Raw genomic sequence first — 24,980 nt, 5'->3', positions numbered from 1 at the left:
AGATGTCGTGCAGTCTTGGCGATCGTCGGTCCCTTGAGGTCTCGTCGCACTCACGGTTCTCAGCTTGGCTGTAGAGGTGAGTAGAGGTCAGAGGTGCCAGGGAAGCCGGGTCTCGTCGAGCTGGGTCGTCGGATTCGTGATGAAGGACTTGCAGCAGACCGCAGTGTTCTTTAGGATGGTGCCCGCTTGATGCAGGGTGACTACTCCTTAGCCACAAGGGAGAATCTTGAAGAAGAAATCGTGAAGTCCTTTCGAAGAAAGTGGTATCTTGATTCCAAAGATGATCTAATTTTAACAGGGGGCCCGCTCCCATCTTTATACTAAAAAAGGGGGCTGACCCGGTGACTAGGTCCTGCCTATGGGTGGGACTAGGTGGGGGGTGGTTACACCCCTCAGCCATGCTGGACTTCCCCAGGCCAGGGGCTGGTGTGCCCCTGGAACTGGTTCAGACCGGCCTATGCGTAGTGAGCACCGGGGTGCCACTCAGCAGTCACCTTCCTGTAAAGCCCTGCCTACCCAGGATACACAAAACCATGTCTGGGACGGTGCTAGCACCGCCCCTGACAGGAAACCCTTTGTCCAGGCTCCCCTCGCTGGAAGGACTCCCAGCTGCAGGGGGTCAGACTCGTGTCTGTGGTGGCAGCATCCATTTTGTGGAGCTGAGGCTTCAGTTAACTTTAACCGGGGTTCACAGTTACATACATGTCGTGTCCCTCTAGAAGGGTGGAATGCTAACCCCGTCGCCAGAATTGGCGAGGGGTTAGTATTCCAATTCGTATGACACCTTACTCGACATGTTTTGATAAAGCAATACCAAAGATAGCATTTAACCGCGAGGATTATAATGCACTTAAGAGTATATGGTATGCGATATCATGGAACAGCTATTAGGACTTGATTCCGCAAGCTGCAGACAGGCTCAGCTCATGCCAGAGCACCATCTCACACGATTCCAAGCACTCTGCCTTCAGGATTGTCAAGGCCTGCCATAGGAGTGACTGATAGGAATCTGTGTGTCCATTTTAGGGTTAGGTATAGGTATACTACACCTACAGCAAAGGGTGATTACACGACTTTGCCCCAGCTGTCATGCAGCCAGTTGTGTCAAATTTAGGAGGCCAGCCAGGGGTGGCATAATACATGCTGCAGCCCCTGGCAGCCCTGGGTACACCTATGCCCTGAGTTACAGGGTCTGATAAGGTGGCCCAGTACCAATTGGAAATGTACCTAGGGTACATGGAATCCATTTTAACGAGAGAGCAGTAGGCCTGGGGTCCTGATTGGCAGGGTCCCAGGTCGACTATGTCCAAAACCAGCTAAAACACAGGGCAAAAAGTTGGGGGCAACCAAAGTCAGGATGTACCTTCCTACACAACCCCCCCCCAAACGAAAGGAGATAAGGCTATCCTTGTCCAGGTAAGCCTCTATTACCTAAGTGGCCATATAAGGAAGTACCAGCTCTGGCTTGGTTTCCCCCTGTGTCATGGTCCACTAGGCAACCCCTCACCCTAAGGGTATCTGAGGGTCTCCACCATAGGGAATCTCTGTCTCTGGTGTGTCTTGGGAAAGCAAAAGGCTGATGCTGGGATGGAGTACTGAAGTGAGGCTCCTCTACCTTTGGGCTCAACTTCCTCCAATCACCATCCATCATATGTGCCTTTCTTTCTTTAGCTGAGATGCACTGAGCTCTCAGGGTCAGCCTCTGGCTACCTAAAGCTGGAGGCTGAGTCCCTCTGTTTGGCTTACTGGAGGGACAGGTCAGGTCTGGGGTTTTTAGGCCCCATGTTTGGCTGTGCCCAACAGTGTCCAGCTGTGGGAGTTCCCTAACTACTTTTAAGGGGGATCCCTCAGGAGTCTGTTCTATTTTCACTTGGCTAGGTTTACCAGCTTCAGCGATCCTAATCTGCTGATTAGGGGGTTCTTTTGGACAGGGGGCCCTTTGGGGTCCACCACTGGCCTCCCTGGTCTCTTCAGCCCTGGGCTGACTGAGGCAGGGTAGAGAGGTGCAGGTTACCTGCTACAGACTGGGTCCCACCTGGGAAGGGTCCACTGCCATCAGGGGCTCTGCCAGGCTAGGCCTGACTACCTCTGGGGCAGTTCCTTCAACAGGGGTAGAGTCAGTTCCCTGAGGAGGCTGGCTCTCACCTAGTGTCTGGGAGGGGGAAGACTCTTCTTCCTCCTCAATGCTCTCTGTTTGAGTGGAGTGATCCATTGTTTCAGGCTTCACAACCTCACTATCTGTCTGAGTAGAGGCTGAGACCATTTCAACCTTGCCCACCTTGTCAGGAGGGCACTCAGTCTGTGTTTGGGCTGTGACTGTCACAGCCCTCCTATCCTGCTCTGGAAAGTCTGTCTGAGCCTGGGCAGTGGCTACCACTGCCCTTCCAACCTTTTCAGGGAGGAATGGTGCTTGGACTGGGGCTGTAGCTGTTACTGCCCCACTAACCTGTCTGGATAGGCCTATCATTCTGGAATGAGTTTCTTGTTCCACCTCAGCCCATGCTGAGAGTTCTAGGTCATTCCCCAGTAAGCAATCTACAGGTAGGTTATCTGTCACTGCCACTCTCATGGGCCCTGTGACATTACCCCAGCTGAGCTTGACTACTGCCATGGGATGCCTTCTCTTCATTCCATGAATGTCTGTCACCTGATAAGTAAAACCAGGGGTCAGTTGAGCAGAGGGGACCAGATGGTCACTCACCATGGTGAGGCTGGCCCCTGTGTCTCTGAATGCCTCAACTTTCTGACCATTCACTAAAACTTCTTGTCTATACTTTCCCAAAATGTGGGGTCCAGTAGTGAAGTTGGCAAACCCCATGCCAGTCTCACAGACAAGAGTGTGGTCAGGGAACCTGGCTAGGCCATAGTCCTCCTGCTGGCCCAAAGTAATGCCCACCACATTCTTGGGGGCACTCCCACCACCTGGGGGATTACCACTAGTGGTAACAGGAGGTTTAGGAGTATTACCTGGGGGTATATTTCCCTTATTACCATTTTTAGGGCAACTGGCATCACTTTTGTAATGACCCACCTGTTTACAGGTATGGCAATAAGGTTTCTTCTGTTCTGAAGGAGTGTTCTGGGACCCACCACCCTTGTTGGAGTTTTGGGGCCCTTGGGAAGTCTTCTCTGTAGATTTATCCCCACCCTTCTCTTGAGGCTTGGTTGATTCCTTTTTCTGGTCACCACCCTGGTTTTTAGGCCTAACCCTGGTTCTGACCCATTTGTCTGCCCTCTTACCCAATTCCTGTGGAGAGGTCAACTCAGAGTCTACCAGGTGCTGATGTAATAGCTGGTTCTGACAATTATTTAAGATTTGCTCCCTCATAATTAGATTATACAATCCTTTAAAATCCGTAACCTTACTACCCAGTAGCCAGCCTTCAAAAGCCTTAGTGGCACAATCAACAAAGTCAGTCCAATCTTGAGACTGAGTTTTCTGAGTGTCTCTGAACAGCATCCTGTATTGTTCAGTGGTTAAACCAAACCCATCAACCAGTGTATTCTTCAAGATTTGGTAATTGTTAGCATCCTCCACCCTTGTGGTGAGGAGCTTATCTCTACCTTTACCATCAAAGGAGAGCCACAAGATAGCTGCCCACTTACTTTGGGGAACACCCTGCACAGTGCAGGCTCTCTCCAAAGCAGTAATCCATTTGTGGATGTCATCCCCTTCCCTAAAGGGGGGCACTATCTTATTCAGGTGCTTTGTATCAAAACTCCTTTCCCTATTGCTAGGTTTATTGCTGCCACCAGTGGGCACTAGCCCACATAATTCTTGCTCTCTAGCAAGGGCAAGTCTCTCTTTGGCCAGGGCAAGTTCTTCCCTTTCAATCCTCAGTTTGACTGCCCTTTCTTCAGCTTCATACATTCTCCTCTTAGGGGAAGACATTCCTCTGTGAGAAGAGTTGAGAGAGCCATTGGTTCGAAAGGATCTGTTAGAGCCTCTTGATAGAGACCTAACTCGTCCATTCCCAATGTTAAGCTGACCTGAGAGTGGGCCCAGGGGTCCCCCAGTACCAAGCTCATGTCTGCTTAAGTTGGACCTGGTTAGTCTATTGACTTCTACCTGTCCCTTATCTGCCTCATCCCCTGATAACTCATCCTCATCCTCAGCAACATCTGCCTCAAGGAGGGGATGGATATCAAAGGGACCCTGTAAGGAGGGCAAACTTCCATCTGGATTAGAAGGGTCTGGGTTACCAGCCCTACTGGCATCATAAGCCTCTAGGAGACCAATCAGAAAGGAAGTGGTGGGGTTAGACCCCTGTTTTAGTTTCCTGAGAGTACACACTTGTCTCATCTCATGGAAGCTAAGAGCAGTATATTTTGAAGGGATGACCTGTGGAGGGTCAACTGACACAAGGGGAGACTCAGTGTTTCCTCCTGTGACCGACATACTGCTTCTAGTGTGGTGTAAGTGATGCACCTACCTACACTATGTGTTACCTACTGGTCCCTTGCTAGAGTTGTAGCCAAGGTGTGCTAAGCCTTGAGGAGCTACAACAGCTGGTTCAGTAGAACTCAGAGTATTCTAAGCTTTAGTTATATGTACCTGACAGTACTTATGTGATCTTTCAGCAAGATATTCTTAGGATACGTGTGGTAAAACAACAGCAAGCTCAAATCCCAACCGCTGCTCACCAATGTGAGAAGGTGGCCTGATATGCAGTGCTCACTATTCTAGTGAACACTATGTATCAGTCCAGCAACCCTTATTGATGATTGGTTGTAAGTCAACCTTATAGACCAGCTATCCTAGTAGCGTGGATACGAGCAGTCTAAGGCTAAAGACTCGAGAGGGCGTGTTAAGCCAGCTGTTTACCACACATATACCCCTTGAATACCAAGTGAAAGGACACCACACAAGTGTTATGAAAATAAACAGTTATTTATTTAAAGATCACAACAGCCCTGTACTCTTTATGAGGACAGGGTACTAAGCACAAACCAAAACTCTTACACAAATACTTAAGTTAGCGCAGTATATACAAATGCCCGAGGGGCACGGAAAACCATATACTCTGAAAGTGGAATGCGAAATTCCTAGCAGGTAAGTACAGTACTAATAGCTTTTGGAATCGCTAGGACTTGACTAGGGAATCGTTAGATTACTTCTAGGAGGCCTAGGGGACTCGGGTGCAGTGTGTGCACTCTCACGCGAGATGCGGGACAAAAGTCTATGGTAGCTAGGAATTAGAAAGTTAGTGTTCTCGGGCGAACCCGACCTGGTAGGGAGAAAACGAAAGTAGATTCTGACCCTTGGATAGTGAGGCTATGCTGGGGCACCGAAATGCCGAAGTTACCTAGCCCAGGGGCTGCAGCTGCATAGGTCTGAAAAGACGTCGGGAATCCTCGTAGACGGACCAGGAGCCGGAAGAAAAGATGCTGGCCGGTGACCAGTGAAGAAAGTTCAGTTGGATCCAAGCCTGGATCTCGAAGATAGATGACACCTGAAAGCAGAGGGGACCAAGTTCGAGACTACTAGCCAGTAGTCAGTGGGCACCAGGAGGGCACCGGATGGTAGCCACCTCGACAAGGTGAGTGGGTGACGCTTGACTCGAAGATCTCACGGACCAGGAGGCGTTGTCGGCGACCAGGATGGAGGATCGAGCTGTCCCACGAAGATGGAAGCTGTCGGCGTCGCTGGACCCAGGATTGGGCAACAAAGCCTTGGCAAATTCAAGCCCACGCGGTGGACCTAAAATGGCGTCTGGAGTGGACCAGGAGGGTCCGGGGTGCCTCTCTTGAAAAAGGAAGCAAGGGCCAGCCTGGAGCAACCAGACCAGCAGTCGTGAAGTCGTTGGGCGTCGTTCAGAAGGCCACAAGCCAGCCGGCTAGTAGCCAAACAACGCGGTGCACAGCAAACAGCAGAAGGGCCCCACGCCGATCGTGGAGATGCAGGGGGGCTGATCTTGGGTGCTGGAGCTGCGCAGGGTCGGGGCTTCTCGGACCCCAAAGCACTCACCAGTGGAGGACACGGTGGGCTTGCAGTAAAGATGTCGTGCAGTCTTGGCGATCGTCGGTCCCTTGAGGTCTCGTCGCACTCACGGTTCTCAGCTTGGCTGTAGAGGTGAGTAGAGGTCAGAGGTGCCAGGGAAGCCGGGTCTCGTCGAGCTGGGTCGTCGGATTCGTGATGAAGGACTTGCAGCAGACCGCAGTGTTCTTTAGGATGGTGCCCGCTTGATGCAGGGTGACTACTCCTTAGCCACAAGGGAGAATCTTGAAGAAGAAATCGTGAAGTCCTTTCGAAGAAAGTGGTATCTTGATTCCAAAGATGATCTAATTTTAACAGGGGGCCCGCTCCCATCTTTATACTAAAAAAGGGGGCTGACCCGGTGACTAGGTCCTGCCTATGGGTGGGACTAGGTGGGGGGTGGTTACACCCCTCAGCCATGCTGGACTTCCCCAGGCCAGGGGCTGGTGTGCCCCTGGAACTGGTTCAGACCGGCCTATGCGTAGTGAGCACCGGGGTGCCACTCAGCAGTCACCTTCCTGTAAAGCCCTGCCTACCCAGGATACACAAAACCATGTCTGGGACGGTGCTAGCACCGCCCCTGACAGGAAACCCTTTGTCCAGGCTCCCCTCGCTGGAAGGACTCCCAGCTGCAGGGGGTCAGACTCGTGTCTGTGGTGGCAGCATCCATTTTGTGGAGCTGAGGCTTCAGTTAACTTTAACCGGGGTTCACAGTTACATACATGTCGTGTCCCTCTAGAAGGGTGGAATGCTAACCCCGTCGCCAGAATTGGCGAGGGGTTAGTATTCCAATTCGTATGACACCTTACTCGACATGTTTTGATAAAGCAATACCAAAGATAGCATTTAACCGCGAGGATTATAATGCACTTAAGAGTATATGGTATGCGATATCATGGAACAGCTATTAGGACTTGATTCCGCAAGCTGCAGACAGGCTCAGCTCATGCCAGAGCACCATCTCACACGATTCCAAGCACTCTGCCTTCAGGATTGTCAAGGCCTGCCATAGGAGTGACTGATAGGAATCTGTGTGTCCATTTTAGGGTTAGGTATAGGTATACTACACCTACAGCAAAGGGTGATTACACGACTTTGCCCCAGCTGTCATGCAGCCAGTTGTGTCAAATTTAGGAGGCCAGCCAGGGGTGGCATAATACATGCTGCAGCCCCTGGCAGCCCTGGGTACACCTATGCCCTGAGTTACAGGGTCTGATAAGGTGGCCCAGTACCAATTGGAAATGTACCTAGGGTACATGGAATCCATTTTAACGAGAGAGCAGTAGGCCTGGGGTCCTGATTGGCAGGGTCCCAGGTCGACTATGTCCAAAACCAGCTAAAACACAGGGCAAAAAGTTGGGGGCAACCAAAGTCAGGATGTACCTTCCTACAGTGTGTAGGCAATTTTTGTTGTTGTTCTCACCTATGCTTCCAAGCAAAAGTATTTGGTGAACATGTGAAGGATTGAACAAGTGGCAAATCTGCAAAAGTCACCAACAGGAACTCCCCTAGCCAAGGCAGATGTTGATAACTTTACTCTCGTGGAGTGAGCTCTAATGACTTCTGATGGATCTCTATGGCCATGGCATAGTGATGCACCTAGGCAAGATCCTTTTTTAGCACTTCTTTTCCTTTGAAGAGTTGGTCTTTTCCCTTTCCCAGTTGTTCTTCCTTTCCAACTTTGAAGAGTTGGTCATCCACATGGCAGTGCTTTGTAAAGGCGATGTAAAAACTCGCTGCCCATTTCAGATCCTGCCTAAGCAGACTCTCTTCCACCTTGGTGGGGTGGAGAGGGTAAAAGGATGGATGTGTAATGGAGTGACCCCGGAGGAAAGGGGTCCCAACCTTCAGGTCGAAGGCAGCGCTAGTTCTGAGGATCAGCTTGATAGGGTAAAAAGTAGTAAGGGAAGGTGGAAGCCCAGCACTTGCAGCTCAATGACACTTGGCAGAAGTAACAGTGACAAGAAAAATCATCTCAATAACTAAGAGACGTGAAGAACTACGAAGGGTTCAAATGATGACCCCCATCAAGGATAACAACTAAGTTTAGCTACCAGAGTGGCATACCAAAAGGAGTGGGAGGAAACGTTTGGTAAGACCTTACAAGAATCGCTAGACAGGGGGAAACTTGAAGAGGGAAGGTTGATCAGCATAACATAGGAAAGCTGACAGGGTCAGAGTTAACCCCTTCACCGTACCCACGGCCCAAGCCTCCCTTAGCCAAATAAAGTGCAAACTTGAGGATGCACTTTCAAAGGGTTGATCTGCAGACCAAATGACAAACCTTTGTCACCTCCCAGAATAAATTGTTTTGGTGGAGGAATAGGCAGACAAGATCACAATCTCCATGCATGAAAGTGTAAGCTCTAAAGATGTGGGTGGAAAACTTGCTCCACTGACTAGGAGAGTAGGTCCACCTTGAGAGGAAGAAAAAAGTGTGAGTCACAAAGAGGTGCCGAAGGTCTCACTAGGTCCTGGATTTCCTGCACAGTCTCTTGATGTTATTCTTGTTCATATGTCAAACTGAAGTCTGAAACTGTTGAGAGGAAGAAAAAAGTGTGAGTCACAAAGAGGTGCCGAAGGTCTCACTAGGTCCTGGATTTCCTGCACAGTCTCTTGATGTTATTCTTGTTCATATGTCAAACTGAAGTCTGAAACTGTTTTTCTTCCAACAACCCTTCAGTCTCACTTCTAGACGTCTGTAGTGGGGGTATATAGAGAGCCTGATGCAGATGGCTCTAGAGCCAGAGATGGTGGCAAAGGCATGACGGAACCGTCTAAGCAGGCAGAAAGGGGGCAAAGGAGTGGAGGGAAAATCTACCTTGCTTAGGTTTGCTTGAGTTCCTCCTCTTTTTTGTGGGAGGATCTCAACTCCAATGGAGAGACCTGGAACGACGTTTAGAGCTACACCTACCTCTATTGTCTTTGGCTTCATAAAAAGCTGGTCTTCACACTGTTTGATGGTCTTGAAGCTTGAACCCTGATCTTGTAGGAAGGAACATACTGGTGTCTATTGAAAAAATAGAGGAACTACTTCTGGAATTTCGGCAAAGGGGAGGGTCAAAAAGGAACGGACTATAACAAGAAGGTGGGTGCACTTTATGGGGTCAGAGACGTCGCAGAAATGTCACTTCTGTCATCAAGTGAAGCAGACACATCTTACTGTCATGAAACAGCTATTAAGAAAAGTTTTCTGGACAAGTCCAACACCAGAGGGACACTCAAGAGGCGAGGAACCTGCAAGTATCCAAACCATTACAAGTTTTTTTATTGTTCCCTTTCATAAATTGAACAATGGGCCTTCTAGATTTTCTAACTGCACTTATTGTAAAGTAATGTCTAGGGTCAGCTCTGAAAACCAGAAGAAAAAGTTACTTACCTTCCATGACGATCTTTCTGATAGCTCTATATCTACCAAAAGGTTCCTCGCCTTTGAATACTCACGCCAGATCGGAAAATACTTTTGTAATAGCTCTCTGGCACTGGCAGGTGACAGAGTCTATTGCAACATTAGACGTGGAGCCGTGATTATGTCAGTTGTCAAAGCCTCAAGACCAGCGTCCCAATGGAAGTTCTGCTGTTTTTGTCTGCGACTAAAGATATTTTGAGAAAACTAAAACTTGTATATGGATGCAGTGCGTAACTAACTTGGTAGTTTCATCTGTGGGTGTGTTTCATCTTCACAAGAGGGAGAAAACAGGGAAGCGCATTGAGAAAGTAAGAAAGATTGCTACAGGATGTCATTGAATTGGTCTTCTGGTGGATACTTCCACCTGCAGATTCCGCATCTTTGAACAGATTCCTAAATATAACTTCGAAGGGGTGGTGTAAAATTACTTTTATTAATAACATCTTTAAGTACAGAGCGAGCAAAGTGTCCGCCCCTTCTTCTGATCCTAAACAAAAATATTTGGCAAAGGTGTGGAGGGAACACCACATAGTCACTTTCCATATGTGCAGTAAAAGTTACACGTACACCTCTAGTTGGAGCTATTGAGGAAGACTTGCCCCTGGTCGAATAAGCTCTTCTTTCTCTGGATGATTATTTCTAGTCACATAACAGATCTTAATACACATAATTGTCAACCTGAAAATCTTCCGTTTTTGTACTGCTTTTCTCTCTTAGGAACCAGTGTAACGAATTTACAGTTTGCCATCTGTTCTTAAGTCCTTATTGCGGTTAATAGAATAGTTTTTTTTTTTTAAAGAACTTTATTTTCATTTTGATTAAATTAATTATCAGTCAATATGGAATGGCAATTCTGCCACAGGTGTGACACCGGACAAACTGAAGATGCATTTTAAATATTGATTTATAGGCAGTGAGTCTGGTTAAATACAAAGTGCAGAGGTATACATACGACAATCACAGGCATTACTCACATAGGCAGAAATGTTAGTTTGAAAGTTGACAGGGGGTGTCACCAAGTAGCATGGCTTTAGTGTTGCGTTCATCACCTGTAACGGGAGAGTTTTCTTTGCATACCACAATGCTCCACAGACCACAAGCACATTCATTTTCAGTCAGCATTCAGGCAAGTATGGCTGTGGCTCAGAACTCATCATTCAACTCTTAATTTGCATCTGCTGGCCGCGTGCTAGGTATTCCTGATATGGGCCCCAGATATCTTTTGGGTAGCTGCGAGGTGGCATAAGGTTGTGATAGGCATTTGATTGTGTATAGTCACGTAGGACTCCAGTTTCAAAGAGGTCACCCATATGCTGAATCCCTAGTCACCGAAGTCACCTGTCCAGTCCATGTCATACTGACACTCGCGTGTCAGAGGGTCCTCGGACCCCTCCCACCCCTCTCCGTATTCTACATCCTCACCATACTCTGAGTCAACGATGTAGACCGGCTACTCGGGGTTCACAGGCCCCATCGGCGTCGAGCCCGGCGTCGATCGACGCCGGTCCGACTCCGCGTCCGGATTCGGAGAGGGAATGGGGACGGCACCGCCCGGAGCCGGCGCCACGGGTTGCCCTGATGGAATCGGCGCCGGAGAGGCCGGTTGACCAGCCGGCGTCGACCCCGAGGTCCCCAGCGGCGCCGGGATCGGAGCCGTCGGCGGCCCCGGGGCGGCCGGAGCACACGACGGCGTCGAGGCAGGGTCACCCGAGCCGCTAGGGCCCCCAGAAGGGTTCACAGGGCCCGAAGGCACCGCGGAACCCGCCGGAGGAGAAAGAGCCCTCATGGCCACGAGGAACTCCTCAATCTCCTCGGGGGACGCGCCCTGCCCAGGGACCGCAGGGTATGGAGCAGGCCGCGTCGGCGACTCCCGCGGAGCCGCGGGGGTGGGGACACCCGAACCCCCGGCCGTCTCGTGCGAGCGTCGGGGGGAGTCGGGGGTACGATGACGACGCCCCGACTTTTTGTGCTTCCTACCTGAGGAACCAGAAGAATGGTGACGACTACCGGAGCGTCCGTGACGGCTCCGCGACCGCTCCCTCAATCGCTCCCTCGAACGTTCCCTCGACCTCCGGCCGGACCGGGACCGCTCTCGACGCGGGGCCGACACCCGGAGCTCGAGCAGCCTAGCTTTTTAAGTCAAGGCCCGGCAGTCGACGCAGGCGTCCACGTCGTGGTCGGGGCCCAGGCACCGGAGGCAGAGTCGGTGATGATCCGTGACCGACATCGTCCGGTCACAATCGTCACAGTTCTTAAAACCGGGCATCCTACCGGCACCGTAGAAGATTCAGAGATCAAAAAAGATCAAAAAACTTGGTCAAAAGACCGGAGTACTGCTCTTCGGATCTGCGCTAACTGGCGCGGAAAAAAGAACTGACGTCAGCGCGCGGAGGCGGCGTCTTTATACTCCAGCGACGTAATCACGGCGCACGACGCCAACGACGGACGCGGAGCCGCAGGGGACGCCTTCAGTCGACGCGTACCGACGCGCAGGGGTACTGCTACGCAAAAGTTTCCGGATCCAGACTGACGCCTGGGGATATTCTAAGGTAAGGAATCTAATACTAACGTGTTTCTTTCAGATTTAATAATCAGTCAATATGGAATGGCAATTCTGCCACAGGTGTGACACCGGACAAACTGAAGATGCATTTTAAATATTGATTTATAGGCAGTGAGTCTGGTTAAATACAAAGTGCAGAGGTATACATACGACAATCACAGGCATTACTCACATAGGCAGAAATGTTTGTTTCAAAGTTGACAGGGGGTGTCACCAAGTAGCATGGCTTTAGTGTTGCGTTCATCACCTGTAACGGGAGAGTTTTCTTTGCATACCACAATGCTCCACAGACCACAAGCACATTCATTTTCAGTCAGCATTCAGGCAAGTATGGCTGTGGCTCAGAACTCATCCTTCAACATCATTCAACTCTTAATTTTCTTCTAGGTATTCCTGATATGGGCCCCAGATATCTTTTGGGTAGCTGCGAGGTGGCATAAGGTTGTGATAGGCATTTGATTGTGTATAGTCACGTAGGACTCCAGTTTTAAAGAGGTCACCCATATGCTGAATCCCTAGTTTGCGCAAGGCCACCACAGCTGCCATTTCCTGTACCAATGGAAAACAGACGCACCACTCCAAAGATACAGCAGAGGCCTGGAATGTAAATCCATTGTTCTGTTGCGTAGGCATTGCGTAGTGCCTATGAGATCTAGGACAAAATACGAAAGACCAATCTGTTGAATAGAAATTGGGGCAGTGTTCAGGGAGATGCTGCGTCCCTCTCTAACCAGGGATGGGGCTGGGCCATGGAGCCTATAGAAAGCAAACCTACATTGCACTGCTCTGTAATAGGACTCATAATCTGTGTTCGGCAAAGTGAGCATATCCCATCTCACTCGCACACATCAATAGGGCGCACAAAGGTCAGAAGACCAGACAACAATAATATAGGAACAGTCATGAATAGGAAGCTGGGTAGCACCACAATCTTCATAATGGCTATGCGGCCGCAGAGAGAGAACAAGACGGACCAATCAGTCGACTGCTTCAGTAAAACGATATATTGCCCTACTGTAGTTTTACCACACCACTACCTCTGTATCAGTGTTAATATAAATACCTAGAGATAGCGCCTCGGTTCAGTTGTCCATTTAAGTGGGAACTCCTTCTGAACTATTATTGTGGCGCTAGTGAGAGGAAGGAGTAGTTTCTGTCCTGTAACTCCAGTTCTGTAGTAGGGGTATCTCTGTTATAGTCATAATCTAGTGAATAGTCCCACCCATGTGCGTGGACTCCAGAGCAATCAAAAATAATCTCTTAAAGTGTCGAAAAAATGCAGAACTGCACAGACACTTAAGAGAGAATTAAAGACAGATAATGCAGCCTATAAAACCAGGCTACACTGTCCAGTACTTCAACTAGAAATTCCACCAAAAATCCACAAACAGCAAAGCCTGTCCAGATTTCCCTTGCCTCAGCAGCAAAAACCCTCTGGAATGATAGAGAGGAAGACCTGGACAGACAAGCCCCATAGGCTGCCATTATGTGGCTCAGAACAGGATACTGTGCCTTTAAGAGAACTTTCCAGAACTTCACAGTGTCCCAGAATGCACTGCAGGTCCCTTTTACTTTCAGTTCTTTTTGAAGGCGTAACACGCCAGACCTGTAGCATCCCTTACATGAATATCTATATCCACCGGGGAGGAGGGCGGGCGCTTATGACTGTAACAGAGATACCCCATCTACAGAAATGGAGTTACAGGACAGAAACTACTCCTTCTGTAGTAGGGTCTCTCTGTGTATAGTCATAATCTAGTGAATAGAATGGCAAGCCCATCCCCACACCAAAGCGGCGGTGGAGAAACGAGAAATAACACCACTATTGTGCGAACAAATTTCGCAGCGAAGCCTGCCCAACCTGAGCGTCTGCCCTGGCATCAGTGTCCAGACAGTAATGCTTAGCAAAGGTATGAACCGACTTCCAAGTGGCCGCCTTGCAGATTTCTGCATTAGAAACATTACAGAGCAAAGCTGTCGTGGCAGCTTTGCCCCTGATGGAATGAGCCTTAGGTTTACCCCCTACGGTCTTATTAGCCTTTTGGTAACACAGTTGTATGCAGGACACAATCAACCTTGAGATGGACTGCTTAGAGGTAGCACGACCGGTCCTGACTGATCCATAATTGATAAACAATTGGTCTGACCTACGAATATCTTTGGTCTTATCCAGATAAAATTTCAACACCCTCCTAACATCCAGGGAATGTAAAGACCTTTCCGCTGGAGATGAAGGATTCTGAAAAAACATAGGCAAAGTTATGGTCTGGTTGACATGAAAATCAGAAATAACTTTGGGAAGAAATTTAAGGTGAGTATCCATAACAACCTTAGCAGCATGAAATACAGTATAAGGTTCTTGGCAACACAACGCTTGAATTTCACTAACCCTGCGGGCCGATGTAATGGCGACGAGGAACGCCGCCTTCCAGGACAGGTGCTGTAGCGAAGCCTTATGAATAGGTTCAAAAGGCTCCTTCATCAACCTGGACAAGCCACATTCAATTCCCATGAAGGCGAAGGAGGGAATACTTTCTTCAAGCCTTCCAAAAAATCTTTGATCACAGGGATCTGGAAGAAGGAAGTCTGAAGGGCATTTCCTGTAGGCAGTCAACGCAGCAAGATGAACCTTCATGGAATGAACATTAAGGCCAGACTGCCCCAAATGTAGAAGGTAAGGAAGAATGACTTCTTCCTTGCACGTCGTCGGGTAATAGTTCTTGGACTTGCATCAGATACAGAACCTTTTCCACTTGTAAGCATAGGAAGTCCGAGTGGAAGGTCGCTTAGCCTCCTTCAGTAGGTCCATGCAATCTTCGGTTAGATTTAAATGGCCATATTGCACTCTCTCAGGAGCCATGCCGCCAAACTCAAAGACGAGAGGTTGGGGTGCAACATCTGCCCCCTGAACTTCGTGAGGAGGTCCGGCCTGCACGGCAGCCGTATGTGTGGAAGGAGAGACCGGTGAAGCAGGTCCGTGAACCACCACTGCCTGGGCCATTCCGGGGCAATCAGGATCATCCGCGCCCTGGACTGGGACAGCTTGATGAGCACCGCCGGAGTCAGGGGAATGGGTGGAAAAGCGTACAGAAAGCTGTTCGACCAGTTGATCCATAGCGCATTCCCCAGCGTCCCCTGCTGGTAGTACCTGGAGGCGAAGTCTCTGCATTTGCTGTTTTTGGAGGTGGCGAACAGATCTACGTCTGGAGTCCCCCACCTTGCGAAGACTTCTAGTACTTCGTCGTTTATGACCCATTCGTGGTTTTCCTGAATCAGTCTGCTCAGTGCGTCCGCCTGAACATTCTGCACACCTGGCAGATGGGTAGCAGTTATCGTCAGTCCTCTGGCCAGAAGCCAGTGCCAGATCGCCTGCGCCTCCTGCGACAGAGTGCGTTATCTCGAGCCCCCCTGCTTTTTGAGGTAATACATCGTGGTCGTATTGTCCGTCTGTACAAGCAGAGAGTTGGTCGGAAAGGACGGATGAAAGGCCTTCAGTGCCAAGTGAATTTTGGAAAAGGTGATGGGCAGAGTTTCTGAATGATGCAGAATACTCCTACCCAGTCAAGAGATCAGGGATTGACCCATCACCGTTTTTTAGCTCACTGCACCATCCCAGCTCAGAACCTGGCTATATGCAAATTAGTCTGCTCCTGTCCCAGTGCATGATGGGAACAGGGCACACCAAACTACAAAGCCAATTCTTATACTGGGAAGGAGACAAGCTTCCGGGGACCGGTTTCTGGCATTTCAGCCGTCGTTGGCCCGGCTTGCTTGAATCCTGATGGTGCAATGAGCTAGGGACTCACGTCTGAGTATACCCTCCCACACTTAGTGTGGATAAAATCAATTTTGGAAAAGGTGATGGGCAGAGTTTCTGAATGATGCAGAATACTCCTACCCAGTCAAGAGATCAGGGATTGATCCATCACCGTTTTTTAGCTCACTGCACCATCCTAGCTCAGACCCTGGCTATATGCAAATTAGTCTGCTCCTGTCCCAGTGCATGATGGGAACAGGGCACACCAAACTACAAAGCCAATTCTTATACTGGGAAGGAGACAAGCTTCCGGAGACCGGTTTCTGGCATTTCAGCCGTCGTCGGCCCGGCTTGCTTGAATCCTGATGGTGCAATGAGCTAGGGACTCACGTCTGAGTATACCCTCCCACACTTAGTGTGGATAAAATCAATTTTGGAAAAGGTGATGGGCAGAGTTTCTGAATGATGCAGAATACTCCTACCCAGTCAAGAGATCAGGGATTGATCCATCACCGTTTTTTAGCTCACTGCACCATCCCAGCTCAGAACCTGGCTATATGCAGTGCCAAGTGAACAGCTCTGAGTTCCAGGAAATTGATGTGATACGTGGACTCCATCGGGGACACGTTCCTTGAATTTGTAAGTCTCCGGAGTGCGCCCCCCAACCGTGGAGAGAAGCATCCATCACAATAGTCTGAGTGGGGATGTCCTTGTGGAAGGGAACCCCCTCTGAGGAGAGTCTTCGCTGAACACCACCACTTCAGAGACTGAAGAGCATGCAGAGACAGTCGTATCTTGTCATCCCAAGACCCTCTCTTCTGATCCCACTGATCCTCCAAGCACTCCTGCAGCGGTATCATGTGCAGCCGTGCATGTGGCGTTGGAAGATACAAGAGGCCATCGATCCCAGTAGAGAAGACACCGTCCTCACTGTCGTAGATGGAGTGGTCATAAGAGCCTGAGCCTTCCGAAGGAGTGATAATCGTCGCTCTTCCGAAGGAGACACGCTTGCTGACAGCGTATTGATGGTGGCTCCCAAGTACTGAATGCACTGGACCGGAGTCGGGACAAACTTGGACAAGTTGATGTGCAACCCCAGCTTGTTCAAGAGAACGCACGTCTTCTGGAAGTGTGCCTGAGCTTCCGGGAAGGAGGAGGCCTTGATCAACTAATCTTCCAGGTACGGGTAGACAAACACCTTGTTCTTCCTTAGGTGTGCTGCTACCACTATCAATTTACAAAAGGGGGTGGTGATGAACAGAGTGTCTGAATTGAGCAGACCACTCTTACCCAGTCCAAAGATCAGGGCTTGATCCATCACCGTTATTTATCTCACTGCCCCATCCCAGCTCAGAACATGGCTATATGCAAATCAGTCAGTCCCTGGCCCAGTGCATCATGGGAACAGGGCAGACTAAACTACCAAGCCAATTCTTTACCAGAAAGGAGACAAGCTACCGGGGACCGGTTTCTGGCATTTCAGCCTCTTCGGCCCGGCTTGCTTGAATCCTGATGGAGCAGTGAGAAAGGGACTCATGTCTGAGTATACCCTGCCACACCTATAGTGGCCAAAATCGATTTACAAACTAGCTACCACTATCATGCACTTCGAGAATGTTCTGGGCGCAGACTTCAGCCCGAATGGCAGTGTACTGCTAATAATTGGTGCTGACTTGAAATCGCAGGAACTTCCTGTGTTTGTGTGCAATGGGCACATGGAAGTATGCATCCTGTAGGTCTATTGGGCATAGCCAGTCTCCCTGTTGCAACTGAGGGTAAATCTGATGCAACAACAGCATGCAAAACTTTTCTGTGCAAATCCACTTGTTTGCCTGTCGCAAGTCCAGAATGGGTCTGAACTCGTTCTTGTCGTCCTTGGGAACCAGGAAGAACCAGGAGTACAGACCTCTTCCTCTTTGAGACAGAGGTACGTCTTCCAACGCCCTTTTCCTTAACAGGATATCGGCCTCCGCCTGGAGCTCGAGCAGTTGAAACCGCGAGGGGGAGGGGTGGAAGGTGAGTGAATACTGCAACAGAACCCAATTTTCTCACAACACATGCCTGTTGGGCCAAAGAGCTCCCTCAAAAAACATCAGGATCATAGCCTGAATATCCTCAAACTCTTGGGCAGACGGGAAGTCCTTCAAGGAGAGGGTTTCCTGCTCACATTTGAAGAGGGAGAAGTTGTTAGGGCTAGAGCTTTGACCTGGGGAAGCGGATAGAAAACCACAGGTAAACAAGCTGGGAGATTGTCATCAGCTGCTGGTCATACACCAGCTGTGGTAAGCCTGCCTTCGGTAGTCAATCGCTGAGGTATGTAAAGCATTTTCCAATAATTTGAGTTGCAAGCCATGCAAGAAACTTAAGCTTTTTAACAGGTTACACTTCAAGACATTGCAATGTGGTTCTTATGTGAACACCAGAAAAGGGATCGTACATACGATTTGCTCATTTTTGGTAAATGTACAGACTGCAATTAGGACATATCATTTTATCCTCATCCATTGGTGGCAAAAAAATAGTGCTTAAATGAGATTAGGGTCTTTAACCCTTTAATTGCTGCAGTCGGCCGACGGCAACACTACCTTCCCAGTGCTGCCGTCGGCCAATGGCCGACGCGGCCCCGCCCGCGCACGGAAAAGCCCGCACTGCGGCGGAATTACCGCCGCGGTTAACAGGTTAAACATTCAACAATTTTAAAATATTATTTAACAGTACAACTCAATAAACCCTTCAGAGACTCCAAACATTTACAACAAAACAAGAAACAAACATAGTAATGAAACATTTAGTTACAAGTGTGAACATGTTTTCTCACAATTTATAATCAGACTACTCACAGGCCTGTGCATATTAATCAATCAGGATTACTTGCAACAAACCCCCCTTTTCCCCAATAGTGTTTACTGCAGCTCCAATATGAATTTAGGATAGTAAATAACTTACATTTTTGTAATCTTCATAACATGATGGATGGTATATCTAGATAAAAGTCAAATGTAATATGTTAGATTTCAAAGACAAAAAAGTGTGCTCTAATACATGTAAAAAAATAAACGGCAACAAAATAGTCAACCTAATGCATGCTTCAAATTTGCCATTAATGTGGTCAGAAAATCACAAGATATTTAAGCATAGTTGAATTATTAAGTCGAAATGGCATTTCCCAAGTACAAAATGACCCTAAAGACAAAATCTTATAACACTACAACAGCCAAAATCTTAAACAGTACACAACCCTTTGGTGTTACAACTAGACATTTATTACCAATCACCAAATCATCCGTTGATAAATAAAAAAGGGAGCAAGAGAATAATCAAGTTACCTTTAGGATATGGACCTCAATAATGTATGTCACAATGTGCCCAATGTAATATTCCAAAATGTATTACGACATCTTACATATACTTGATATTGAATACAAAAAACTCAATTTGTTACAAATAAAAAAGTTACCTTTAGGGTAACTATTACTACCTATAGTACGTACACTATTGGGTTAGCGACATGTTGATACACTCCCTTGGGTTAGCGACGTGTGGATACCCTGACTAGTGCCTGGCACCATACCTTAAAGAGTAGCCATATTGTCAGTTTTTATCAACACTTCCTGACTAGTGGCAAGAAGGCTTTCATGACCAGTCCGACTGCCCTAGGATAGATATATAGATTTTTTTTAATGAATGTACTTAATTCTCTTAAAGTCAATATCTGATACCGGTGACCATTTTTTTTTATTTGAAAAATATCTTGAATAAAATCCCATATTTCTTGGGACTTCTTAACCGGTTGTATGTTGTACATTTCGAAGTATTTTTATTGTTGTAACCTTAAAACCTCCAAATGTAAATTATGTTGCTTTTTTGCAGGTGTAGGTGGTTTCAAAAGTAATTCTAATGGGTACCAGTGCTTAATTGGCGGAATAGAAGCAAGTAATGAGTGTAACATCCTCAACCTTTTTTAAGACTCCCACTCAGATAGCACCCATGGACAACAGTCCCACATCTCACTGAGGATTGCTCATCCGAAAATCACTAGTGTGGGCTATAGGAGGGGTGGGGAGAAGATGAAGAATGGGTCATAGCCTCTTTGAACAATTTGTAAGTCCCGCTTGTCCCATGTGATGGACCTCCAGCCAGGGAGGACATTTTGTATTTTGCCTCCTAAAACCAGGCATGTGCCTGAAAGGGCAAATTTAAGAAGCTTGGAAGTCGATCAAACAGGGGAGGAAGAATTTGAGGATTGCTTCCCCTGCTACATTAAAAGGTGTCTACGTATGCCACGTCCACAGCCTCGAAATGACTGGGTTGGCAGTTGTAGTACAGAATGAGAGGGCTAGCGTCTTAATGCTACACCCCTATTTATTTGAGATATTGTACAGAATTCAGAGACGGTTTCTCCATTCATTCTACATCTCAGCAGAATGTTAGTCAACAGTGTTGAAGGTTGCTCAGAGATCAAACACGAGGTATGAAGTCAGTTTTTGAATTCCAAGAGAACTTTGTGCTCCTAGCTGGCCTTATGTTTATATAGGTAGTGGTTCAGCCTCTTTTTTCCATATCACTGCGGTATAGCAAGTTGTAAATCAGCTGAAAGTTAGTTGGGATATTTGAGTCAGTTTCAAGTTTTTGGCTTTTTTTCTCCGTTTCCAGTGAGCTGTACTGAAGTAATGTTTCAGAGAATTTGGTATTGTTTCACAGAAAATAAGCATTAATCATGAATGTGATGTCCTTCTCACTCCAAATAAGTGGTCAAAGTGCATTCAGTACTCTGGCAAAAAGTGTGTGTGTTTGGGGGGAGAGGGGTTTACTACAACAGAAACCCAGCTTCTCACACACTCAGGGAGACTCCCTTCCACATGACGTGCAGTGAGAACCTGCCTCTGCTGAGAGTGTTCTAGAGGGTGCTGGCAGCTGATTGGCTGGGTTCCAACATTAGATCCTTTTTAAAAAAGGACATAGATGGGCTATTATTGACATCGCGTAAGGCCATTATAGTCTATGAAGCTTTTAAAGCACTGCTTGAATATTTTACCCTGGGACTCCCATCTTGACGACAGAAAAGATACCCCAATACTGGATAAGAATGGGTTGGCAAATTCCCAACACATCAAGTGCACCAGTTTCAGAAAAGTGACATGAAATATACATGCAGGCTACAACAGAGGAGGACAACACCAGTCCAGCACAAAATAGATAATTTTGTGCAATACTAGTTGGTCCAATAGACCGCAGCACTCACCACATTTACAACACACAAACAACCTTTTTACACAGGTATGATAAAGAATAAGGACACCCAATCAATGGACTTGTAGAAGAATTTAAAAGGAGGAGGTAGCCAGCACACTTATAAGGGCTCAAGTCAAAAAGACTGTGCCTCAAATATAAACATACTGCCTCCACTGTCAGTCATTGCGTAGAGAGAACATTAGCATCTCTGAATTAAAGCGAGTACAGTTTGTGTATCTATGCAACATCAGAGCCATGCTCTAAAGTCGGCACAATTATACACTTAAAAGGGAGTAGCTTCATTGGGCTTACAGGATCATCAAGGCCACAGGGGGCAACTCACCGGGCAAAATTTTTATACAAGGCTTCATGATAAAAGGGCTTATCAATATTCTTTGTGAAATTATACCTTAATCATAAGCCAAATAGCTAAAATTTTCTTTTTTCGATACACATGTGAGAAAGGAAAAGGATAATGAGTCGTCCTGTGTTTCCTTTATTAGAAAATCCTATTGTCTTAGAAACGTACGTCCCAAATTCCATTAGGATGCAGTGATAAAAACCCTTTACTGAGTTAAAACTCAATGTGGTACGCAAATCGAGCAGAATCAAGGGGATTTACATTACCTGCTCGTCAACACGAATAGCATTTTTCAGATGCCATTCCTCCTCCTCTTCATCCCAGTACTGTTCAAACTGCTCTTGACAAATATCACAGCTCTGAAAAAAACATGAAAAAAACACTATGAAACTTTCTATGTTTACTTTTAAGCAGGTTTAACAGCAACTGTATTTATCCAATGACTTCAAGTTCACAGGAAGTAAAATGTGAAAAACACTAGAGATACAAAAAGTTAACAGCCTGCAGAAGAAGTTACTTACCTTCGGTATAACACTTTCTGGTGGTTACTCTATCTAACCTTTGATTCCGCACCATTAGAATATCCTCAGTCACCAGACAGGATCTGGAGAATTTTACAGAAGCTGCCCCATGTGACTGCAGGAAACATACATTGTGGTTCCATACCACAGAGGATGTGATGATGAAGAGCTTCATATTAAGCATCACCCCTACAAGCGGACATCAGTTTCTTAATCTTGCTACTTACAGGCCCTCAGAAACAAAGCTTCAAACTGTAGGTGACAGTGTGCCAAAATCCAACATGGAGTTTTATAATGATGTTCATGTATCCACTCTACAGAACAGGGGCGGACAAAGTGAGCAATCTGCAGATATAGTATCCACAAGAAGGATAATATTACTTAACCAGTAAGAATCTGTTCTTGGCATGCAGAGCTGTAGAGCCACATGCTGTGTATAGCTCGCCATCTAGTGTTTGGTCCAGATAATTTGCACTTGTTTTTCTTCGAATAAATATTTCCAGTCACGAGGTAGGGGACTCCTCCTTTCAATGATGGTGCGCATGGGCATCAACTCCATTGTTAGATGGTTTGCAGCAGAGGGTGACAATGGAATGATTCCTAAAAATAGTGGCCCCTAACTTAGGAGTGGAATGTGCCCTATGCGGTACAGTTGGGAGTTTTTTGCTATTGCATAGCACATTTGAATGTGTTTAACAATCCATCTTGCAATACCTGATTTTGAGATAGGATTGCCTGTGTGGTGGCGCAAAAGCAACAAAGTTGTTTGATTTTACGAAAAGATTTTGTCCTTTCAGTGTAGTACAAGAGTGCCCTTCTGTGTAGAGCTCTATCTGCAACTGAATCAGGTTGAGGAAAGGATACAGGTAATTTTACCGACTGATATATGTGAAATGCAGATACGACCTTAGGTAAAAATGTAGGATTAGTACGAAGAACCACTTTGTCTTTGTGTAGTTGGAAAAATGGTTCTTGAAAGGTTAATGCCTGTAATTTACTCCTTAATGATGTTATTGCTATGAGGAAAGAAGTTTTCCAGGAGAGAAACGTATAGTTTACCTGCCAGTGTAGTTTTGCAGCTTGAAGACTTTTCTGGCTTCACTATGCTGTGCATCATTCCGCCAACTAGTGGTTGGGTCCGGAATTGTGGTATTTCTGCTCCCTCTTTTCTTTTTCGTGGCCTGGTGGGCGTCAACATACCATCATTTGGTGTCCTTTTGTGACGTCGACTTACTTCCTCCGGAAGCTCCCACCTTTGGTCGCCATCTTCGGATTCTTTTTAATTTTTTTTATTGTTTGTTCTGGTTCCCCTTTATCATTCCTCCTGTGTTAGGTGTGTTCGCTAGTGAAGCCAGAAAAGTGTTCAAGCTCCAATACTACACCAACAGGTAAGAAACGATACGTTTTACAGCTTGAATCTTGTCTGGATTCACTATGCTGTACATTGACTTTGGAGCGGTTCGCTAATCTTGTCGTGGCTGGGTTGAAGATGAACGCTGGTTTGTGAATATATGTTGTGAGACATTCTGTCCTACTTGAGCTTCTTTGTTCATTTGAATGTCCACGCAGTAGTGCTTTGTGAACGTGTGCACTGAAGATCATGTTGCCGCTTGGCAAATATCTTGAATAGGTGTGTTTGCTAATAAAGCCACTGTTGCTCCTTTTTTCCTTGTTGAGTGAGCGTGCGGTGCTCCTTGCAATGTTTGACCGGACTGTTAGTGGCACAACTGTATGACTTGTGTGATCCATCTTGCAATGGTATTCTTTGTGACTGGTCGTCCCAGAAAATTGTTCAAAAATGAGACAAAGAATTGCTTTGTTTTCCTGCCTTCCTTTGCTCTCTCTATGTAGTACATGACTGCCTTTCTGGCGTCTAGGGTGTGCAATGCTTTTTCTGCTAGTGTCTTTGGGTTTTGGAAAAAACTTGGTATTTGTATTGTTTGGTTAATGTGGAACTTAGATACCACCTTTGGCATAAAATGTGGATCAGTTCTTATGACGATTCTGTCATTATGTATTTGGAAGAAGGGATTTTGTAGTGTTGGAGCCTGCAATTCACTTACTCTACGTAGCAATGTTAGTGCCACTAAAAACGCAGTCTTTAGTGTATCTGTAAAGTTGCTTTGTGGATTGGCTCGAATGGCACCATCATTTGGGCTTGTACTACGTTGAGGTTCCATGCGAGTGGTGGCACTCTCTTTGGAGGTGCTAACCCTCTTTGCTCCTTCTTGGAATCTTTTGACCACTTGTGATGTGAAGAAACTCTTCCCCGTTTCTTCCCTTGTGTAGGCTGCGATTGCTGCCAAGTGTACCCTTATAGAAGCATAACTTACTTTCTCCTGCAGCAAATATGTTAAATATTTTAGTACTGTTGATTCCCTTGTGATTTTCCTTACGGCACCAAAGGGAGATTCTTTTCCATTTTGCTGTGTAACACTTTCTTGTTGTAGGTCTTCTCACCTCTCGGAGTAGTCGGAGGTGAGAAAATTCCAAGTCCTCAGGAGCCACGCTGCCAGGCTTAGGCTCTCTGGTTCTGGGTGTAGCACCTTTCCGTTTTGCAGAGTTAGGAGGTCCTTCCTGTTGGGGAACTGGTGCATTGCCCCTTGCAACATTTCCATTATCTGTGAGAACCAGGTTTGCCTTGTCCACTGTGGTGCCATGCGGCTGATCCTACACCTGTGGAGTACTTTGTGTATCAGTGGTATCGGGGGGAAATGCGTAAGCAAATGTCCCTGACCAGTCTATCCATAGCACATTCCCTAGGGACTGTGCACACGATTGTCTGGACGCGAGGTGTTGGCATTTTGGGGTGTTGCAAACAGGTCGATTTGCGGAGTCCCCCATTTTTTGAAGATTTTCAGAATCTGATTGATTCATCTCCCATTTGTGGGATGCTGATAAATCAGTCAGCTTAGTCTGTCTGCTTCTATATTGTCCTTTCCTGGAAGATGAATTTCTAGTAAATCTATGTTCCTTGGGATAGTCCATCTCCATAGCTCCTGGGCTAGTGTTGGTAGTGTTAATGATTGTGTTCGCCTTGTTTGTTGATGTAAAACATTGTGGTTATTGTCTGTTTGAATCAACACCCTCTTTCCGTAAAACTCCTTCTGAAAGGCTTTTAAGGCTAGGAACACGGTCTTTAACTCCAGGAAGTTTATGT

At 47.1% G+C, this 24,980-nt stretch overlaps 1 protein-coding gene across 1 annotated transcript in view; it reads right to left on the bottom strand.

Annotated features, from left to right (window-relative positions):
* PCF11 (PCF11 cleavage and polyadenylation factor subunit) overlaps positions 1-24,980 on the bottom strand; it is a 297,241-nt gene that overhangs the window by 24,566 nt on the left and 247,695 nt on the right. Inside the window, exons 14-15 of the mRNA XM_086933915.1 lie at positions 21,566-21,658; positions 18,653-18,688 (exon numbers count right to left, since the gene is read on the bottom strand). Coding sequence (XP_086790041.1) covers positions 18,653-18,688; positions 21,566-21,658 — 129 coding nt within the window. The remainder of the gene's footprint in view (positions 1-18,652; positions 18,689-21,565; positions 21,659-24,980) is intronic.

This window comes from Lissotriton vulgaris, chromosome 8 (assembly GCF_964263255.1).
Source record: "Lissotriton vulgaris chromosome 8, aLisVul1.2, whole genome shotgun sequence".
Taxonomy (NCBI): Eukaryota; Metazoa; Chordata; class Amphibia; order Caudata; family Salamandridae; genus Lissotriton; species Lissotriton vulgaris.
The sequence above is the reverse complement of the archived record's forward strand: the minus strand, read 5'-3'. Positions and strand labels throughout refer to the sequence as shown.